The sequence below is a fragment of the Colossoma macropomum genome, unplaced genomic scaffold (genome assembly GCF_904425465.1).
Source record: "Colossoma macropomum unplaced genomic scaffold, Colossoma_macropomum, whole genome shotgun sequence".
Classification (NCBI taxonomy): Eukaryota; Metazoa; Chordata; class Actinopteri; order Characiformes; family Serrasalmidae; genus Colossoma; species Colossoma macropomum.
In genome coordinates, this window is record NW_023494787.1 from 32,246,591 (window position 1) to 32,263,570 (window position 16,980).

Here is a 16,980-nt window from a genome sequence, read left to right on the forward strand (position 1 = left end):
ACATGAATCACAATGAAATGAAATTCTAATAAAAACTGTTACACAGTTTGGTATTAAACATACTGTACCAGTTTATTGATCTGATGTGGAACGTATCTGCATGTTTGTGTGTTGTGCATGTATTTAGCCCTTGGTTGGGACTAAAGGTCCCAAGAAAGATGGAAAACATGGACATTCTGACATTTGTGAGGACATTTGGTTGGTTCTCAAAATAATGTAGCGTTTATTTGTAAAATGTGAAAGAGGTTACTGAGAGGTTACTGCACAGTCAATGGAAATACCCCACAAAGATAGGAGTACAAATAGGGTCTGTATATTATTGCATGTTTGTCATGCCTGTCTTAGTTGACAGTGGTAGGTGGGTGGGGTGAGGAGTGTAAAGCTGATTTCTTGTCCTGTGCATCCACTCCATCTCACTGCTTCAGTGTGAAACCTTTCGACGTGAATGATTATCACATAGTATGACGTCACCTGAAGAAAAAAAACATACTGCAGTGAGATTGCTATTTTCCTTCCTGTGACCTGTTTAGCGGTGTAACAGGAAAAAGTGTCTCAACCTCTGAGTAACAGGGCTCTGAGTGGTCTTACTGCGGTGCCATACTAACCACTTCATGAACAGATAGAATAAATAGGAATGCCTCTTATTTTACTTAAACACAAACACAGACCTCCACTATTCTGTCCTCTCCTCCTTTCTGATCTACCGCATGCTGACCAAGTACCGTTACGTATGTAAGCAACACTTTTTCCGTTTTTGAGTTGTCAAATTAATTCCACATAAATTATTTCCACATAATGTTCGCTGTCTCAAGAGCCGCTGAACCAGATACCTCTTCCACCAGCCAGTGGAAGTGTGAGGCTGCTCAGTGGCATGATGTTATAATCCTGGAATCCATGTCATAAATACCGCATAGTTCATGTTTTGTGCTCATGGCTACCAGTTCTTTCTAGCTGTGCTTGGTTGGCAGCAGAAATAACAAAACCACAGCTTCCTCTCTTCAGTCAGCTTCTCTCAGAGCAAGGGAGTGCTCTCAGAGGTGCTATAAGTATTTCACTCTTTCGATGACAATACTATAGGCACATCTCCCTGTAACCAAAAAAAAAAACCCTCCCACATACTTGAATTGTCTAACTTTATATGGTAGTTAGTTGCTTTTACATGGTGGGCTAGGTCCTTCATGGTGGAGGACAACAGAGTCGATTATGCTTGTTTTACATGTTTTTCTTTCATATGTTTACTGTCTACTGGTAAACATACTCAGCTTTACAGAGCAGCGGAAAATTTGTTAGGGCACAAGTAATGTCTGTTTTTTGCTTTCCATTCCCACAAACCAGTTCAAGTCTCAGAACAAGTCCGCACATGACTCCCTTCATATGACTCTGATTAAGGAAAAAAATGTAAAAAAATAGGGGAAAAAAAACAAGTGCGCAAGAGGCCGTACTTCCCGCCTCTGCGTTGACGGACACCTCAACCGACCAATGGCTGCAGAGAGAGGCGGTCTTTTCCCCGCCTTTTCTCTGACATACAGCTCTGATGCCCCTCGGTGTGATGCTCCGAGTGCGGACGGGCTGCACGTTTTTATTCGGTCACACGCAGTTATTTCGTCATTTGAGCAACAGCCGAACATCCCGCTTTCCCTGCCGGAGAAAGTAGCGTTAGCGGTTTTGCTGTGTTTGTTGGTGCTCAGCGGCACCGGCCTGTGAGCTTTCGGTTCTCTATTATCGACCTACTGAAGAGCGCAGCGGTTTCTGCTCACCATTTTCTGCACCGTGTCAGCATCTGAGCAGCACATCGAGGTAACTCGGCTAAATAATCATATAACTGTTGCCAGAGAAGGAGAGTTAACTGTTTGAATTCCCTCAAATTTCTTATACTTGGTGGATTTGTACTTTTCTCTGTATCTTCAAGCGACTTTTCAAGTCAGATGACAGATAGTTATAATACATATAGTTTAGAAAAACTTATATTTGAGGAGAGGAGTCTAATTTTCAGCCTCTTCTCTTCACTTGGTTTGTGTTATATTTAATTCCGTGTTGCTGGGCGCTGCGTTTGGACTGCTTTTGCCGTCACTCACTCCTCTCACTTTCGAGCTTCATCATTTCATTTCAGGCCAAAATACCACGAAAGGAGAAGAATATAGCCTAAATAACTTAAGTTCCATTTCTGATAATTAGGTGTATTAAGAAGTGCAACTGCAGTTCTATAAGGACCTGAGTGAGGAGGCTTTTTGACCTGAAAACCGCATAGCAAAAACAGGTTATTTGGACACACTGGGAGTCAAAGTTAACTTGACCAAAGAGGTAAAGTTATGAGAACAAGAGATTTTCACAGTGTGTGAAAATTTGAAAGATCTTGCTTGCTATCTTCTGTTGATAAGGGCTTTAATAAAGAGAGCTAACATCTTTAATATCTTCAGGGCTGTCCATCACTTTTATATGACTGTTAGGCTGTAAGTTAGATAGGATAAAATAAAGAATTAAATTACCACAATTTTTCACTACCTCAGACAGCCTCTGACATGACTGGAGTTCTATTAGAAAACTGTTAAATGTTGTTAAAAGTATATTTGTGTTCAGCTTCGAAATGTTATGTAGGATTTTATGCAAGCTTTCTTTCCAGGACCAACATTAGGTTGCTGTTTTTCACAGTGAGACATGCTGTAGGATCTGCGGCTCCATGCGTCATTCAGATGTACCTGCCAGCGATCATCATTCAAGTGCACCTCAAGAACACAATAAACAGATAGTTAATTATAGTAGTCAGCCTTCAAACAGACGTTGAGAAGTCGCAACCTCTGTTCAAAACCTGAACATGTGTCTTAAATCAGTAGACAGCTTACCAGAATAATGCTGTAAGTGCCCTGAACTTTGGAGGACAAGGGGAGTTCCAGAGCTTTCTTAAAACTCAACCACATATAAAGGATTAGATAGCTGATGCTAGCCTACTTTTTCGGTATTTTACCAGCACTCAGTTTCTTAATGACTCATCTAGATTTGTCCCTCATTGTTTGATCACTGTTAGACTGATTTGTAGGGCAAATGTTTCATACCATATCTGCAGTAACCCATCTGCTTTCTCTCCCTCCATGTTTGTTCTCACCTCACCTCTTTCAGAGAAACTGTAACTCATAATGGTTTGTTTATGACTGTAGTCAAATTAGCAGGCTTAACCCTGGATGTGTGCATTTGTGTTTGCGCACACACATGAACATGTTTTTGGGTGCAGTTGGGAGAGTTTTTTTCCATAGTGTGCGGGAAAAGGGAAATGTCACAGAGTTTCTCAGATAAGGGACTTTACCGGCAGAACACGCTTATGTCATAACTGTTTCAGGATTTTGGTTTTCTTGATGAATGAAAGAACACAAACAATATTATTTTGTTACTTCATTCAAATGGTATATCAAAAGGTGTAACTATAATGGGGTTTTCTACAACCCCATTTCCAAAAAAGTTGAGATGTTGTGCAAAATGTAAATAAAAACAAAATGCAATGATTCGCAAATACTAGGAAAAATGTATGCCCATTTTGAATTTGATGCCAACAACACATTCCAAAAACATGACATTGGGACAGGGGCATGTTTACCACTGTGTTTCATCACCTCTTCTCTTAACAACACTCTGTAAGCGTTTGGGAACTGAGGAGACCAACTGCTGTAGTTTTGAAAGTGAAATGTTTTTCCCATTCTTGTTTGATGTAGGATTTCAGCTGCTCAACAGTTCAGGGTCTCCTTTGTCATATTTTTCATTTCATAATGAGCCAAATGTTTTCAGTGGGTGACAGATCTGGACTGCAGATAGGCCAGTTTAACACCTGGACTCTTTTAGTACGGAGCATTGCTGTTGTAATACATGCAGAATGTGGTTTGACATTATCTTGCTGAAATAAGCAAGGCCCTCCCTGAATAAGACGTCATCTGGATGGCAGCATATGTTGCCAAAACTTGTATATATTGCTCAGCATTAATGGTGCCTTCACAGATGTGCGCGTCACGAATGCCATGTACACTAATGCACCTCTGTACCATCATGAATACTGGCTTTTGAACTGTGCACTGATAACAAGCTGAGTGGTTTTTAGCCTGGAGGACACAGTGTCCACGATTTCCAAAAAGAATTTCAAATGTTGAATCGTCAGACCACATGACACCTTTCCACTTCCCCTCAGTCCATTTTAAATGAGCTCTGGCCCAGAGAAAGTGGCGGTGTTTCTGGTTCCTGTTTATATGTGGTTTCTTCTTTGCATTTTAGAGTTTTAACTTGCATTTGTGGATGCAGCAACGAAGTTTTCACAGACATTGGTTTTCAGAAGTGTTTCTAAGCCCATGCAGTGATTTCCACTACAGAATCATGTCTGGTCGTCTGAGGGCTTAAAGATCATGACCAGCAAATACTACTAAATTTTGGTCTTGTCCCTTACATACAGAGATTTCTCCAGATTCTCTGAATCGTTTAGCGTTATTATGTACCATAGGTGATGAAAAGCCAAAGTTTGTTATTTTATGTTGAGAAACATTATTCTTGAATTGTTGCACTATTTGCCCATGCAGTCTTTCACAGAGTGGTGAACCCCTCCTCATCTTTACTTCTGAAAGACTCCCTGGGATGCTCTTTTTATACACTTTTTTAAAGTCTTTTTATTTTTTTTTAGCATTACACAACTTTACCAGCCTTTTGTTGCCCCTGTCCCAAATTTTTTGGAACTTGTTGCTGGAATCAAATTTTTTTAAATTTGGGCATATATTTTTAAAAAACTATCAAATTTCTCAGTTTCAACATTTGATATGTTGTCTTTGAATAATTTTCAATGAAATATAGGGTTTAAATGATTTGCACATCATTGCATTTTGTTTTTATTTACATTTTGCGCAGGGTCTCTACTTTTTTGGAAATGTTGTACATGCTTGTAGGGAAGATGTGAAAACACACCAGAACAAGTGCAGTCCTCACAAAAAACTCTGTCTGTTAGGGTGGAAGATGTTTGGAAAGGCCACACACCGGCTGCTTCACCAGACTGATGAAGGTAAAGGTCTGATCGCTGTTTCCCGAGTGAATGATTCGGAAAAGTTGAAGCCGCTGGGTATTGTTATAAAGCGACCGGCAGTGTGGTTCTGGCAGAGAACCAAATACAGACCCACAGCCTTCACCCTTAATGACCTGCTACAAGGGGAACGCATTGAACCAGGTACCTACACACATACTCTGCTATAGGATACTAGGCTTTGGCACCAAAGTGCCAAAGTTTTTTTTCAGGTAGAATGTAGCATGTTCTGTAAAAGCTCTGGGGGGTTGAAATACTTGAAATTCTCTAGGAATACCATCATTTTCAAGTTTTCTGATACTATTCTAACACCTAAAAGTAAACAAAAATTTGGATTTGTAGAAGATCTTGACAGTAGACTGCTACTGGCTTGTTGGCAAAGTTTTGGAGTAACAAAGTAAAGAGACAGTGCTGAGAGAAAAAACAAAGACTGAACAAACAGTCAAAAAGTAATGCTAATAACGGACAACACAAACCTTTTACAATAAGAAAGTTACAAAACATTTTTACACAGTAAATTTACTCTTCATCTTAATTTCAATGCGTTTCCTTTACTGTCCATTTGTCCCATGTAATGTTAGCACTGCTCGAATTTGTAACACCAAAGACAATTTCAAATGGCTCACATGAATAGTTTAACCAGGTTATGAATCACCAAGTTCCAAGTATATATTTGCTAATATGTAGCCATGCACCTCTTGTTAGGCCTCTCACTTGCTTCAAGAATGTGTAAAGAACATCATGCCTTTCAGTCATTTTGATATTGGTACCACTTTACAAAAGGACTACCCTTTTAAAGGTTTTATAACTGGTTGGAAATTAGTGTATTAATAGTTTTGTATTAGGTCATAAATGTCTTAAAATCATTAATATGCAGTTACAACACAAATAAAAAGGGCAGCAGTGACCTTTTGCTTGTCAAATAGTGAGTCCACATGCATCTATACTGTTAAACCTCAGATCCTGCTGGTTACTTGTCTTACTTTGTCTTCTTCATCAATAAGCACTCAACCTGTCAGATATTCTTAGTCATCAGACAGAACAGGTCACTGTTGGATAATAACTGCTTGTTCATTAATTTTAAGGTGTGTATTTATGTTTATTTATGCATTGTCTGTATTTGAGCCAGTAGAAAACACATTCCACCGGCACTCTACTTATCAGTTGTTCTCAAAGTAGAATTTTCAGTAACATGATTGCTTGTGTTTTATCTCTTAATTTGCTTGCATGTATATATCTAACAGAGCTGGAGGGAGCCGAGTTCCTAAAGTACAAAGCGAAGCATGAAAGTGTTGTTGGTGGATCGATGGACACTGGGATAGTGGGATTTAATGTAAAAGCACAGGGGCACTGTGCATCCAAGCTGTCATCATCTCTTGGGACGCTTCACAAAGAAAAAGTGAACATGCAAAGGCTCCTACAGGACTCCAAAAGCAGGTCAGGAAAAAAACAATGCATGCAGCGTGATGTGCATATTATGTCTTCCCAGTGAAATACACTTGGTTGCAGTAATTTGGAGTTGATGACTACCAGCCCTGTAGTACAACCACTTTTAGTTCCTGCTTGTTTCAGCGGATCTTAGTAAGTGAAATGATTAGTCAGTGTAGGTGAGTCAGGTGGTTGGCTTGACCAGTCAATAGGGTTGGGAATCTTTAGGCACCTCACGATTCGATTCGATAACAATTCACAGGGCTGCGATGCGATTATAAAACGATTATCAATGCATCTCGATGCATCTTTTTTTTTCTATACATGATTTCTATTTTCTTACTGTCTGAGGCCTTGGTAGTTTTAAAGCAAAGTATTTGTAATGATCCATAATGCATTTACGTCCAATATATTTTATTAATTAATCAAATGGAAGTGATGTGGCAAGTGAACTAGAAGGCTCTCATTCACTGCTCTTGTTTGGAGACGCTGCTGCCACTCATCTGTGATAAAATGCGCTGTTACGGTGAAACAAAATCCAGTGGTAATAGATGTCCACGCAGCACATTATAGCCGTCCTCCCGTTTTCTTTAGTGATTTTATAACTTTGGGTTTGGTCTCGTGATAGGGAGGGCGTGCACGAAAGCCCTGTTTCGCAACGACTGAGAACTCGTGTGCAGACTGCAAGTCACATAGCAACGAGGTTTCGCCGAGCTAGTAGCGAATGAAAAAGGAAAAGAGAAAGACGAACATTTGGAGCTGAATGGACTTATTCACATTTATAAGCAGTGTAGTTGGTTTCCTGGTACGTTAAATCTGCAACGAGAGACTGTCAAACACTAAAATGTTGTGAAGATGAAGTCGCTTCTCTTTCTAATTTTCCCGTTCCACCTTAAATGGTGCCGCATTTACCTTCAGTGCCTCAGTCAGAATTTAAGGTGGAAAGGGAAAGTTCAGCAAGAAGCTGGCGAGTGAGAAGCGACTTCAGCCTTGTAAAACAGCGGAACGCTGAGAGACATTTTACAAGAAACTATTCAACTTTTGAGGAAAAGTTTTCTGGCGGAGTTGGAAGAAAAGCGGCTATGGCTAAAGCTTAAAGCAGAGTAGAGTAAGTCCGCGTTTTCGTTTATATTTTTTAGCCTAAACTAGGAGATTATCACATACTGGACATTAAATGTTGTGGCTCCCAAGGTGGTTTGATTTTTGTTGAAAGGACAAAATGGCTCTTCTAAATATTTGTGTTGTGACTCCTGATCTAACCTGGCTTTTAATGTAGAGGGAGCGGGTCGGATTTCTCACTTATCCACTTGTGTTTGTTATGTGTGCGTCACGGAGTGTCCGGGCGCTGCACTTACCCACTTCCAAGTTCCGCCTTTTGCGTTCCGTCAACATTATGTTATAAATTAAATATTTAGAAAATCGATTTTTGACATTTGTGAATCGATTCAGAATCGTTCACGTCTGCATCGTGATGCATCTAAGAATCGATTTTTTCCCGCACCCCTATCAGTCAAGAAAGTTTTACTTCTACTTTTTTACTTTTTACTTCTACTTTTAGTTCTACTTTTACAAGTCCCTAAAAATTCCACAATTTCTTTGAAAATGTAGTTGCATCATTGACTAGCTGCAAGTTGAAAAGCCACCCCATGAGTTTTGGTTGGATCTGAGCAGTTAAGATGCTTTTGTACACTTGAGAATTCATTCTGTTGTGTTATCAAAAAAGATAACTGAGTCAGTTCCACTGGCAACCACACATGGCTATGCCACCGGGTTTCACAGAAGATGTAGTTTTCTTTAGATCATGAGCAGTTTCTTGTTTTTTCTCCACATTTCCCATGTCATTGGGAATCTTGTATTAGACAATCTTTGTCTAATTGTCTAATACAAGGTTCCAATTCTAAAGACCTTTTATGTAGTTCTTACCAGCTGTAATCTGGGCTTTCTGAGGGATATCAGTGGTTTACATATTGTGGTAAACCATCTGAGATTACACTGGAATCCTCAGATACATTTAATAAATGTCCTGGCATCTTGTTCTTGATTTGAAAAGTTGAAAAGGGCCTTTTCTTCATATTTGATGCACATCTTTGTTGTTGCTCACAATTATTTTGTCCTTATGTTGAGCAAGTGATTCCTGATGTAAATGTCAAATCTAGAACCAACTCTGGTGTAATGCTTGGTGTTTTCCAAGAGTCAAAGTCAGAACAGTTAGAATGGCCAACCACAGAGGTAGATGGTGTTTTCAAAAACAAGTATGTACTGGTAAGGTGAAGCATGATAGCAAAGGCAACATCTGGGAGACACTGGTAGGTACAAGGCTTAGCTTCTTAGTGCTTCTATCAAATGGGTTCTAATTTGTACATGGTTCATTCAACATGGACGTACCTACCTTCAAATTAAAGCATACACTTGCTAAGTTAGTTACAACTAAGTTAGTCATTTTTAAATCCAGTGTGCTAGAGTACAAACAAAATTTGTTACCGTCAATTACTTACAGACTGCAATGTATTTTGGACTTATTGCCGTGTCTTTTTTAACTTCAGCAGTTTGTGATTTCCCTGCTTAAACATACCTCATTCAACCCAGCAGTGTTTGAGCAGGGAAGTCACCAAACTGTGTTGGACACTTTAGTTTTACAGCTTCTGCTTAACTGATAATATGTCCATGCAAATATTATAGCCTGTGTTTAAGTGGTTTACACAGACGCGTAGAACCCTGATTCATTGAATACTGACAAATTTCCTAACCTTTTACTTGTTGTGTTACACTTGTGCACAAACTAAGTGATTTTTTGTATTCCATTCTTTAATAAATTTGTCTGCAGTCACTGAAGATGCTACAAAATTAAATAAGGATAGCTTCATTTAAAAAGGATTTTGAACTTGCAGTAGTACCTTCACATAAGTGCTCTTTGTAATGGTTGTGTGGTTCCTGGCCTATAGGAAGGTGGACTGTGAGCACAAACTCATTGAGCAGACATGGGGCAAAACTCAACAGGCCTTCACTGTATTGATTGAACGGATCTTCACCACCTGTGATTGCACCATTGAGTACAGTGGTGTGGAAGAGGGTGGCTGCAGCACCATGCTAAAAGCCTTAGGCTTTCATCCTGCAGAGGTATGTCTTTGAGGGATGTCTGAGTGGAGTAGTTCATTGATAACATAGACCACAGTTTACCACTCCACTTCCTACCCTGCACATTTTGTGTTTTCACGGCTCTAACCAAACTAACAAAGCCTTCTTGACTTGAAGTGAATGTGCTTGGGCTAGTGGATGTGAATGAAACTGAAGCCAAACCCAACCTGTACCCATGACTTTAAGACATGACCTGATCAGGCCAGACTGGTACAGCTAAAGCTGAAACCTGACCCAACCCCATTTGCATGCACTAATACAGTTGTACACAGCATTTTGCTTTGCTACTAAGTGCTTGAATTCACCAGCAAATGTCATTCTGGGATAAACTAGTATTAAAAGTACTTATTATCAATATATTTTTCATGGAATTTCTGATCATACTTGGCAGACAACAGCATTCACCCTCTTCTGATTAACTCTTAACCATGCTGTGCTAAAGTTCCTCCTGCTACTGCTGCTACTCGCAGAAATGCGTAACGTTCTTCGCGCAAGCTTAACAAGCAAGGGGAAAGATCCGTTATGGCTTTTCCACCAGCCCTACACATCTCATCATCCATGGAGCTTCATCCCTTGTTTCATTCATGGGCACCCACTACTCAAACTCTGGAGCTATTCTAAACTCAGCTATAGACAATAACTTTACAACAGAGACAGCGAGAGAGATGAGAGTGCACAAGAGAAACCATGGCCATGTGTAAAATTTATATTGGCATACTCTTTCAATTAAACACTAATCAACTCAATAAAAAAATACTCATTAGAAAATAAACATGTGCCTGATGTATGTAAAAAATCGGCCCAACCGCTCGCAAAAAGATATTTTCCCTACCTTGTTGAAATTGAGTCAGGTAGCATACCTGTAAAGCAGGAAAGTACTAAAATGAGCAGGACAAGGGGTACTCCTAGATGAGCAGACAAGCACCTGTGACCTGAGTACATGTCAGAAAAGTCTACATTAGGGACACCTTAACAGCCCTAAGCATGAGTGCCCAGGTACCCCATGGGTGAAATGATTTAGTATGTCTGATATGTGTTTGATTTACTATACTCACTTTTGTCTTCATTGAAAAGGTATTGAGAAATAATCATGGTGTAGTAAAAAAATTCTCTAAATTAGAGATGCTGCTGTTTTTCTGAAGTTATGATTTGTCTGTGCTTGTGCATTTATGCTTTTTCAGGTGTGTCTGAAAGAGAGCAGCAGTCTGCAGTATGATACAAATGTTGCCATTGAGATACCTCCACAGACTGTCTTGGCTTACAATGTCACAAGTCTGGACATTAAAAGTGACGGCCACTATGGTTAGTGGTGTGTCTGTGTTCTTACTGTTGAAAACTATTTTAATATGGACTATCACAGGAAGAAACTGCACGCCTACAAAATTCGTACATAATCTGTGGTTTGTTTATGTGTTCAGAACTTTCTGCATACCCTGATGGATTTGAATCGGATGATGACTTTACTAAGCCTTCACTTCACAGTGAGGAACAAGTGGACGGTTTACCGGCATTACCAAAAATACCAGAGGGCTCTTCACTGAGTGTCCTGAGGGAAGGTGTGTGTCTGTTTGAAAAGTTGGATTGCCAAGCTATTGCCTTACCTTCTTCCTTTTTTTCAGTAGCAATTTCAGACTGTCGTTCAAACCTAAACCAACAAGTGCCTCTTTTCATGTAAAGACCATATCCTGTCTTTTTGTCTTAAGTTAAGATCTGACAGGCTTGTATTTGTATAAATTTTGTATTACAGAAGCAAATCTTCTTTATTTAGGAATCTGATGTTATCTCACTGCATCTTGTCTTAAGTTAGAAAACCTAATCAACTGTCGACAATCAACTGTCATGCCTGTTATTAGCAACCGGCCATACATGCACATCTGAAAATGTAACCGCATAATCAAAATAATGAAGTTTGTTAGCCAGACAGCTACTGTTATTGCTGTGAACAGTAAAATAAAATTTTATTGCAGCACATCATGCAGTTTGTTGGAGCGTCGCTGCTCCCCAGGTTTCAGTTTCACCTTTCCAAACGTGTAAGCCAACAGTGCTAATGTTATTCCTTCTAATAAACAGGAACGCATTCAGCGTGTCCTCATTATTCACCACCATCACTATAATATTTTAGCGCTGCATAAAACAATAGAAAGAGATGGTTAAAACAGAGTTAAGACAGCTCTGGGGTTGTCTTAAAGTTAAGACAGAACTTAGGAAATTAAGCTTAGTTACGGTGTTTCTGCAATACTGTTTTTTATCTGGAGTTAGAATAAGATTATGAACTTAAGAACTGTTGTTTTGTAATAGCTACTGTACTAAATTCAGTCCTAAATTAAGTCATGGTGACTAAACAGATAAGAAAAGATTTCAGACTTAAGAAGTTTGTGATGTCTACAAATATAGCACATGTACACTGAGCTTTTACATATAATGTAATAAAAGTAATGAAGTGTTAAATCTGAAAAAAAAAATCTTTGTATACTATTTTGTATTACTATTACAGCACCCTGCATATACCTCTTCACAATATATGTATTTTAAAAAAGCCTTTTAGGCCACAATATCTCAAAGCTGTCATTAAACAGTGTCTCAGGCACAAGGCAACTGTTTCCTTTTTTGTGAGGTAGCTTTTAGAGGCATTAAACTCCTCTTCTGTTCTCTGGTTCCTGTCACCACCACTGTAAACAGTTCTGATCTGCTAAGTTTCTCTAGAAAAAAAACTCTTGCTTCAAACCACTCTGAATGACTTTGTTTACATTTTAGTCATTCAATTAGTCAAATTGTTTGAAAAATCCACTTTAAGTTGCATGTTAACCTGATAGGCCCTAAGCATTACACATGTTTATATCTGTGTGTGTGTTGTTTTCATTTTGCTACAGTGCTATCAGGTGTAAAGGCTAGTCTGCTTGTGTTGGCTCATTTGCCAGCTCAGTCTCGCTCGTCCATTCTGTTCATGTTCCGAAAGATTCTAAAGAACCGAGCACTTCTATCAACTTTGGAAGACAAGGTGAGCGATAACACGACAAGAAAAAGTGGAAAACATTACTGAAGGCTCATGTGGAAGTATATGCATGTCTGAAATACGGATAAAATTTACTCTGTTTCCCCTTTTTTCTCTCTTCTCTCCAAGCTGGAAGACTTACTCTTCATGTTACGAGCCGGCGAGGCTTCTTGCCTTGCTCAGGGTGATGACTCAAACGAGCTTATTGACACTTTTCTGGACCAGCTACAGCCTCTGAGAAGCAGTACAGATGAGAAGCTGTCCACTACACCCATCAGCCAAAATGGATCCCCATCTGCATTGTCATGTCCTAATGGGGCCCATACATCAGCTAATAAGAATGGAACTAATTACAATGGAACATCATCAGTGGCGTCTTATTTGAATGGCTCCTCCTCTAAAAGGACAGATCAGAATGGTTCTCACTTGGCTCAGTCCAGTCAAAATGGAGCTTCGATAAAGCTGACCAAGCACAGCCAGTCAGTCTTGACTGCCACGCACATGCTCGTCACTGCTGCTGAGGGTGAGGGTGAATTTATATATGTTATTACATAAGAAGGATCTTTTTAGATGTAGTCAGTGTTGATAAATTTTTCTTGTTATGTATTATGTTACTGTGTTTAGGACTGACCAACGATGGACTCATCTTGCTAGAAAGCCTCTGCTTTTCAGAAGTTCTCAATGGGTTAAATGATTTAGTAAGTCTGGTATCTACTTGATTTGCAATACTTACACTTACTTAGAGGCAGTGAAATTTCTTAATGTTAAATGAATAGTCCAATATTTTTCCAGATTTTCTCAGACTTGTGAAAAGAATGTGGTTCTAAAATAAGAAACATCACAAGTTGTGCATTCAGGGGCATAAAACAAGATAGTGCACTCTAATATTCCACTTGTTCAGTGATAATAAAATGACTATTACTGTTGTTGCTATCTTGTGGCAAAATCTCATCTGAACACATTATCTAATATCTAATTTCACCACTCTTCAGTTGCTTGATTATTGCTGGGAATGATGCGTTTCTTTACATCACCACTTTCCACATTCCTCCCCCTCAGGAACATGTATAACTGTAATAAATATTGATGAAATAATAAAATAATAGGTTAAAAAAGCAATTATGTGCTAGAAGTTTTCTGATAATATATTAAAATATTCATAGTTCACATTGAATTCATGTTTTTTATGCTTGTCAGCCTCAGAGTAGAAATCCTAGCTCAGGAAACAAGTAGGCATATACACATTCAAACAAAGTGAAGAAAATAATGACTTAAAAAAACACAAACTAAGAAAACCAACTTAATATAACAGAGACCTCATAGTGACAGGGCAGTGACAAACAATGGAGTATATATGTGGGAGGTAATGAGTCCAGAAATGCAGGTATGTGATAATGAGTGGGTGAAGCAAAGATGGAGCTAGAATAGAAAAACAAGCAGAAGCGCATGGCCTAACCATGTGCATAACCACACAGGTCCAGAACGTGAAGTTTGTGACAACTACAAAGATTCAAAATAATTCAAAGTAAAGTTAGGTTATAGGTTACACAAGACAATATCAATAAATAATGAGAAACCCATTTGCTTGAGGTAGTTGAGGTAGTGCCTGATGTAAAAGTATTGTCACTCCTATAGTCTTGTAAATTTTGCACTGCATCTTAATTTAGAAGCACACAATTGACCTAAAAAAGGAAACAAAGAAAACATACATTTATTTTGAGAGAAATTGCTGGACCATTCCTTTACATGATCTCAGGGTTCTTTGCAAGCAGGCAGTGGGGCTACTGCTATGTTCCTGTGAATGTTCCTTGTAATTGCAGTTTGGTCCAGCTTTAAGGCCTTAACTGAGACACATTCTGCTCTGCTTTGTCAGGTGAATCTTCTGACTGAAGATTCACAGCCTCTCCCCATCAACAGTCTGCCATCTCCCCTGCAGAATGAAGATGTGTTCCTGAAGGTGAACACGCTCTTCAGCTCATCCAAAGTCATGCTGAAGAGAGAGAAAAAGCTCTGGGCAGAGACAGAAAGCTGCTGTGAACACCTCCCTCTAATGCTGTGCATAGTCATCCATGGCCTTGCATACCTGAGTGAGGCCCAGACATAGATGCATTCAAAATGAACTTTATAAATGTATTAAAGCACACTGCTTATATTTTATACACATTTTAAGCTACTCTCCTGTACTTTTCTGTATGGGATATTAGCTTTAGTAATGGTTTATATGCTTAAGAAAACCATATCTCTTTCCTACATAGCAATGTTTTATATAATACACTTATTTACTTTATTTTTTTTGCCTTTATATATTTTATGTGTATTTGTTTTTGTGTGTTTAAGGCTAACTGATGGATTTATTAACAGTATTTGTGTGATGTAGTCACACTTTATAGTTAAGCTGCTGCTATATAAAAGCTTTTGAAGAAACAGACATGCATAAAGAATGCTACCTGAACTTTACCAGATGAATGTGTAGACAGACAGAATGTGTAGGAGAGAGAGAGTGAGAGAGAGAGACTTGACCCAGAGAAATGCAGTTGGTGATTGACACTGTTTCTCTCTTCAGTAAGAATTCTCTCTCTGAGCATGATTTAGAATTTCTGCAGTCTTACCTTGACCAGACATGTTGATCACCACAGTATTGCTTAAATAATAGAAGCAGCAAGTAATGCAAGCACCTGCAGACAGCACTGGCGCGAGAACTCATGCCTGGTACAATTGGTCTTGATAACGGCTATCAGAGCAGACACTGATTTGGGGGAGGTAGAACATGCTCTCCCAGAGGGTGAGGATGAAAATATTAGAGAGCATGAAGAGACAGATCAGATTGTGGCCTATATTTACAACGAAAAATGGCCTATATTTACAATCACACAGCCACTGTGTACTGTGGCTACTAATAATGTTACTTACAAATTGTATTAGTCTCTCAATAAAAAATCTGACTCATGACATTTCAGTGTCTTTTTCAATATATTTATTAACCTTTTACTAAAAGCTAAAACATTTTTTTAAAAATATATCTCATGTCATGTTATAATTTAGTACAGTTAGTTCTCAAAGCAAACACTTGGTTCTCAAAATACAAAAATACAAAGACTATTAATAGAGTGGTCAATTCTTTCCTAATTTCTAATTTATGTTTTCTGAGTTTTAAATGATATGAATGAGTTTAAACGATTTGTTACTGCTTGCATAACTTTCTTAAATGTAAACCTTAATATATTTACGTAAAACATGTGCTGTACACAATGTTGCAAAAAATGTTTTATGCCAGGTTTATTATTGTTTCTAGTGAATGAAGTACAATGAAGCTTGATTGAGATATTTGAAATAAGGTTATACTAGTGCCTTTGTATTCAATGCTTCTGTTGTAATGTATTTATTCATGTTATTGTAGATGCACCATAAAAAATTACTTTGCTCATCTTTGCTTACTTGTGTCAAATATAATCTATCTATATATTTTCTATCCTTTATTGTTTGTGTAATACTTATATTGTTTAAAATCTACAGTCAGGAATCAGTGTAGTGCAACTAGCAAACCTCTGCTAAAACATATACAGTCATATGCAAAAGTATAAGCACGCCCTGTCAAATTAGGTTTTGGGTAGGTTTAGGATTTTTTAGTGAAATTTGTACAGATTTTAGAGCACAATTTCTATTTATCTATTTGCTAATTGGACATGAGCCATAACTTTTGGGGCAACCAAGCAACCTTTTGCATATGACTATATGTAATGCTCCTTATTGTAGCTATAAGCTGACCACTGCTTTTATATCTCCTGAGACTGTAACTCAGAATTATTTGCCTTTTACAGTTACATAGTATGACATAGAAATTCATTCATATGATTCATTTGTTTTTATTAATATACCAAGAACATTATGCCTGTAGCTTTTATTTATAGTGTACTAAATGTGTCAATGTTCGCATTTTTATATAGCCTATTTGAACTGTATTGATATTCATGTTCATTTATTCCTGTTAATTTTTGTGTTCTTTGTTAGTTCGTATTATGTATCTTCATTTCATGCATGTGTAGCATTTACAGAGAAAAAATAAAAATCCATTTGCTGCCATTTATGATTGCATTGTGTTTTATAAGCACGCACAATGAAGTATGGCATAGATATTAGTTGTAATTGCTTTAGCCCTACAAGTAATTCAATGTTCAAAATCACTTTATACTGTATGAAAGCTCTAAAATGTCTGAATTTGTTTAAAGTTCTTGTTTTAATAGGGGACTCAGTGGACAAACCATTGAAAAAAAATCTGAGGTATTAAGACCACTGTGGAAAAATGAATAAAATGTTCTGTATGTTTTTTGCTTTCCCTCAGGGGTCTTGTTGACATAAAGTTCAACGCTAATGAAAAAACACTGAC

At 38.2% G+C, this 16,980-nt stretch overlaps 1 protein-coding gene across 2 annotated transcripts; it reads left to right on the forward strand.

The window, feature by feature from the left end:
- Nucleotides 1–1,522: 1,522 nt before the first annotated feature.
- On the forward strand, nt 1,523–16,730 carry gsdmea (gasdermin Ea). Of its 2 annotated transcripts, none has more exons than XM_036566987.1 (10): nt 1,523–1,797; nt 4,970–5,023; nt 6,286–6,478; nt 9,412–9,586; nt 10,786–10,906; nt 11,023–11,160; nt 12,475–12,602; nt 12,726–13,119; nt 13,221–13,294; nt 14,470–16,730. In XM_036566987.1, exons 2-10 carry the CDS (start codon nt 4,978–4,980, stop codon nt 14,698–14,700), a joined length of 1,500 nt encoding a protein of 499 aa, XP_036422880.1. In that variant the 5' UTR covers nt 1,523–1,797; nt 4,970–4,977; the 3' UTR covers nt 14,701–16,730. The 2 variants fall into 2 exon arrangements, with proteins under 2 accessions (XP_036422880.1, XP_036422879.1); XM_036566986.1 differs by having other exon boundaries at nt 4,970–5,185; nt 14,470–16,726.
- The last annotated feature ends 250 nt before the right edge of the window (nt 16,731–16,980 follow it).

Bases quoted from the DNA above. Each gene is read 5' to 3' on its own strand.
- gsdmea (XM_036566986.1), top strand. From the start codon at position 4,978: ATGTTTGGAAAGGCCACACACCGGCTGCTTCACCAGACTGATGAAGGT. The intron at 6,479-9,411 runs GTCAGGAAAAAA...CCTGGCCTATAG, and splicing joins CTACAGGACTCCAAAAGCAG to GAAGGTGGACTGTGAGCACA. The intron at 13,120-13,220 runs GTGAGGGTGAAT...TACTGTGTTTAG, and splicing joins GCTCGTCACTGCTGCTGAGG to GACTGACCAACGATGGACTC.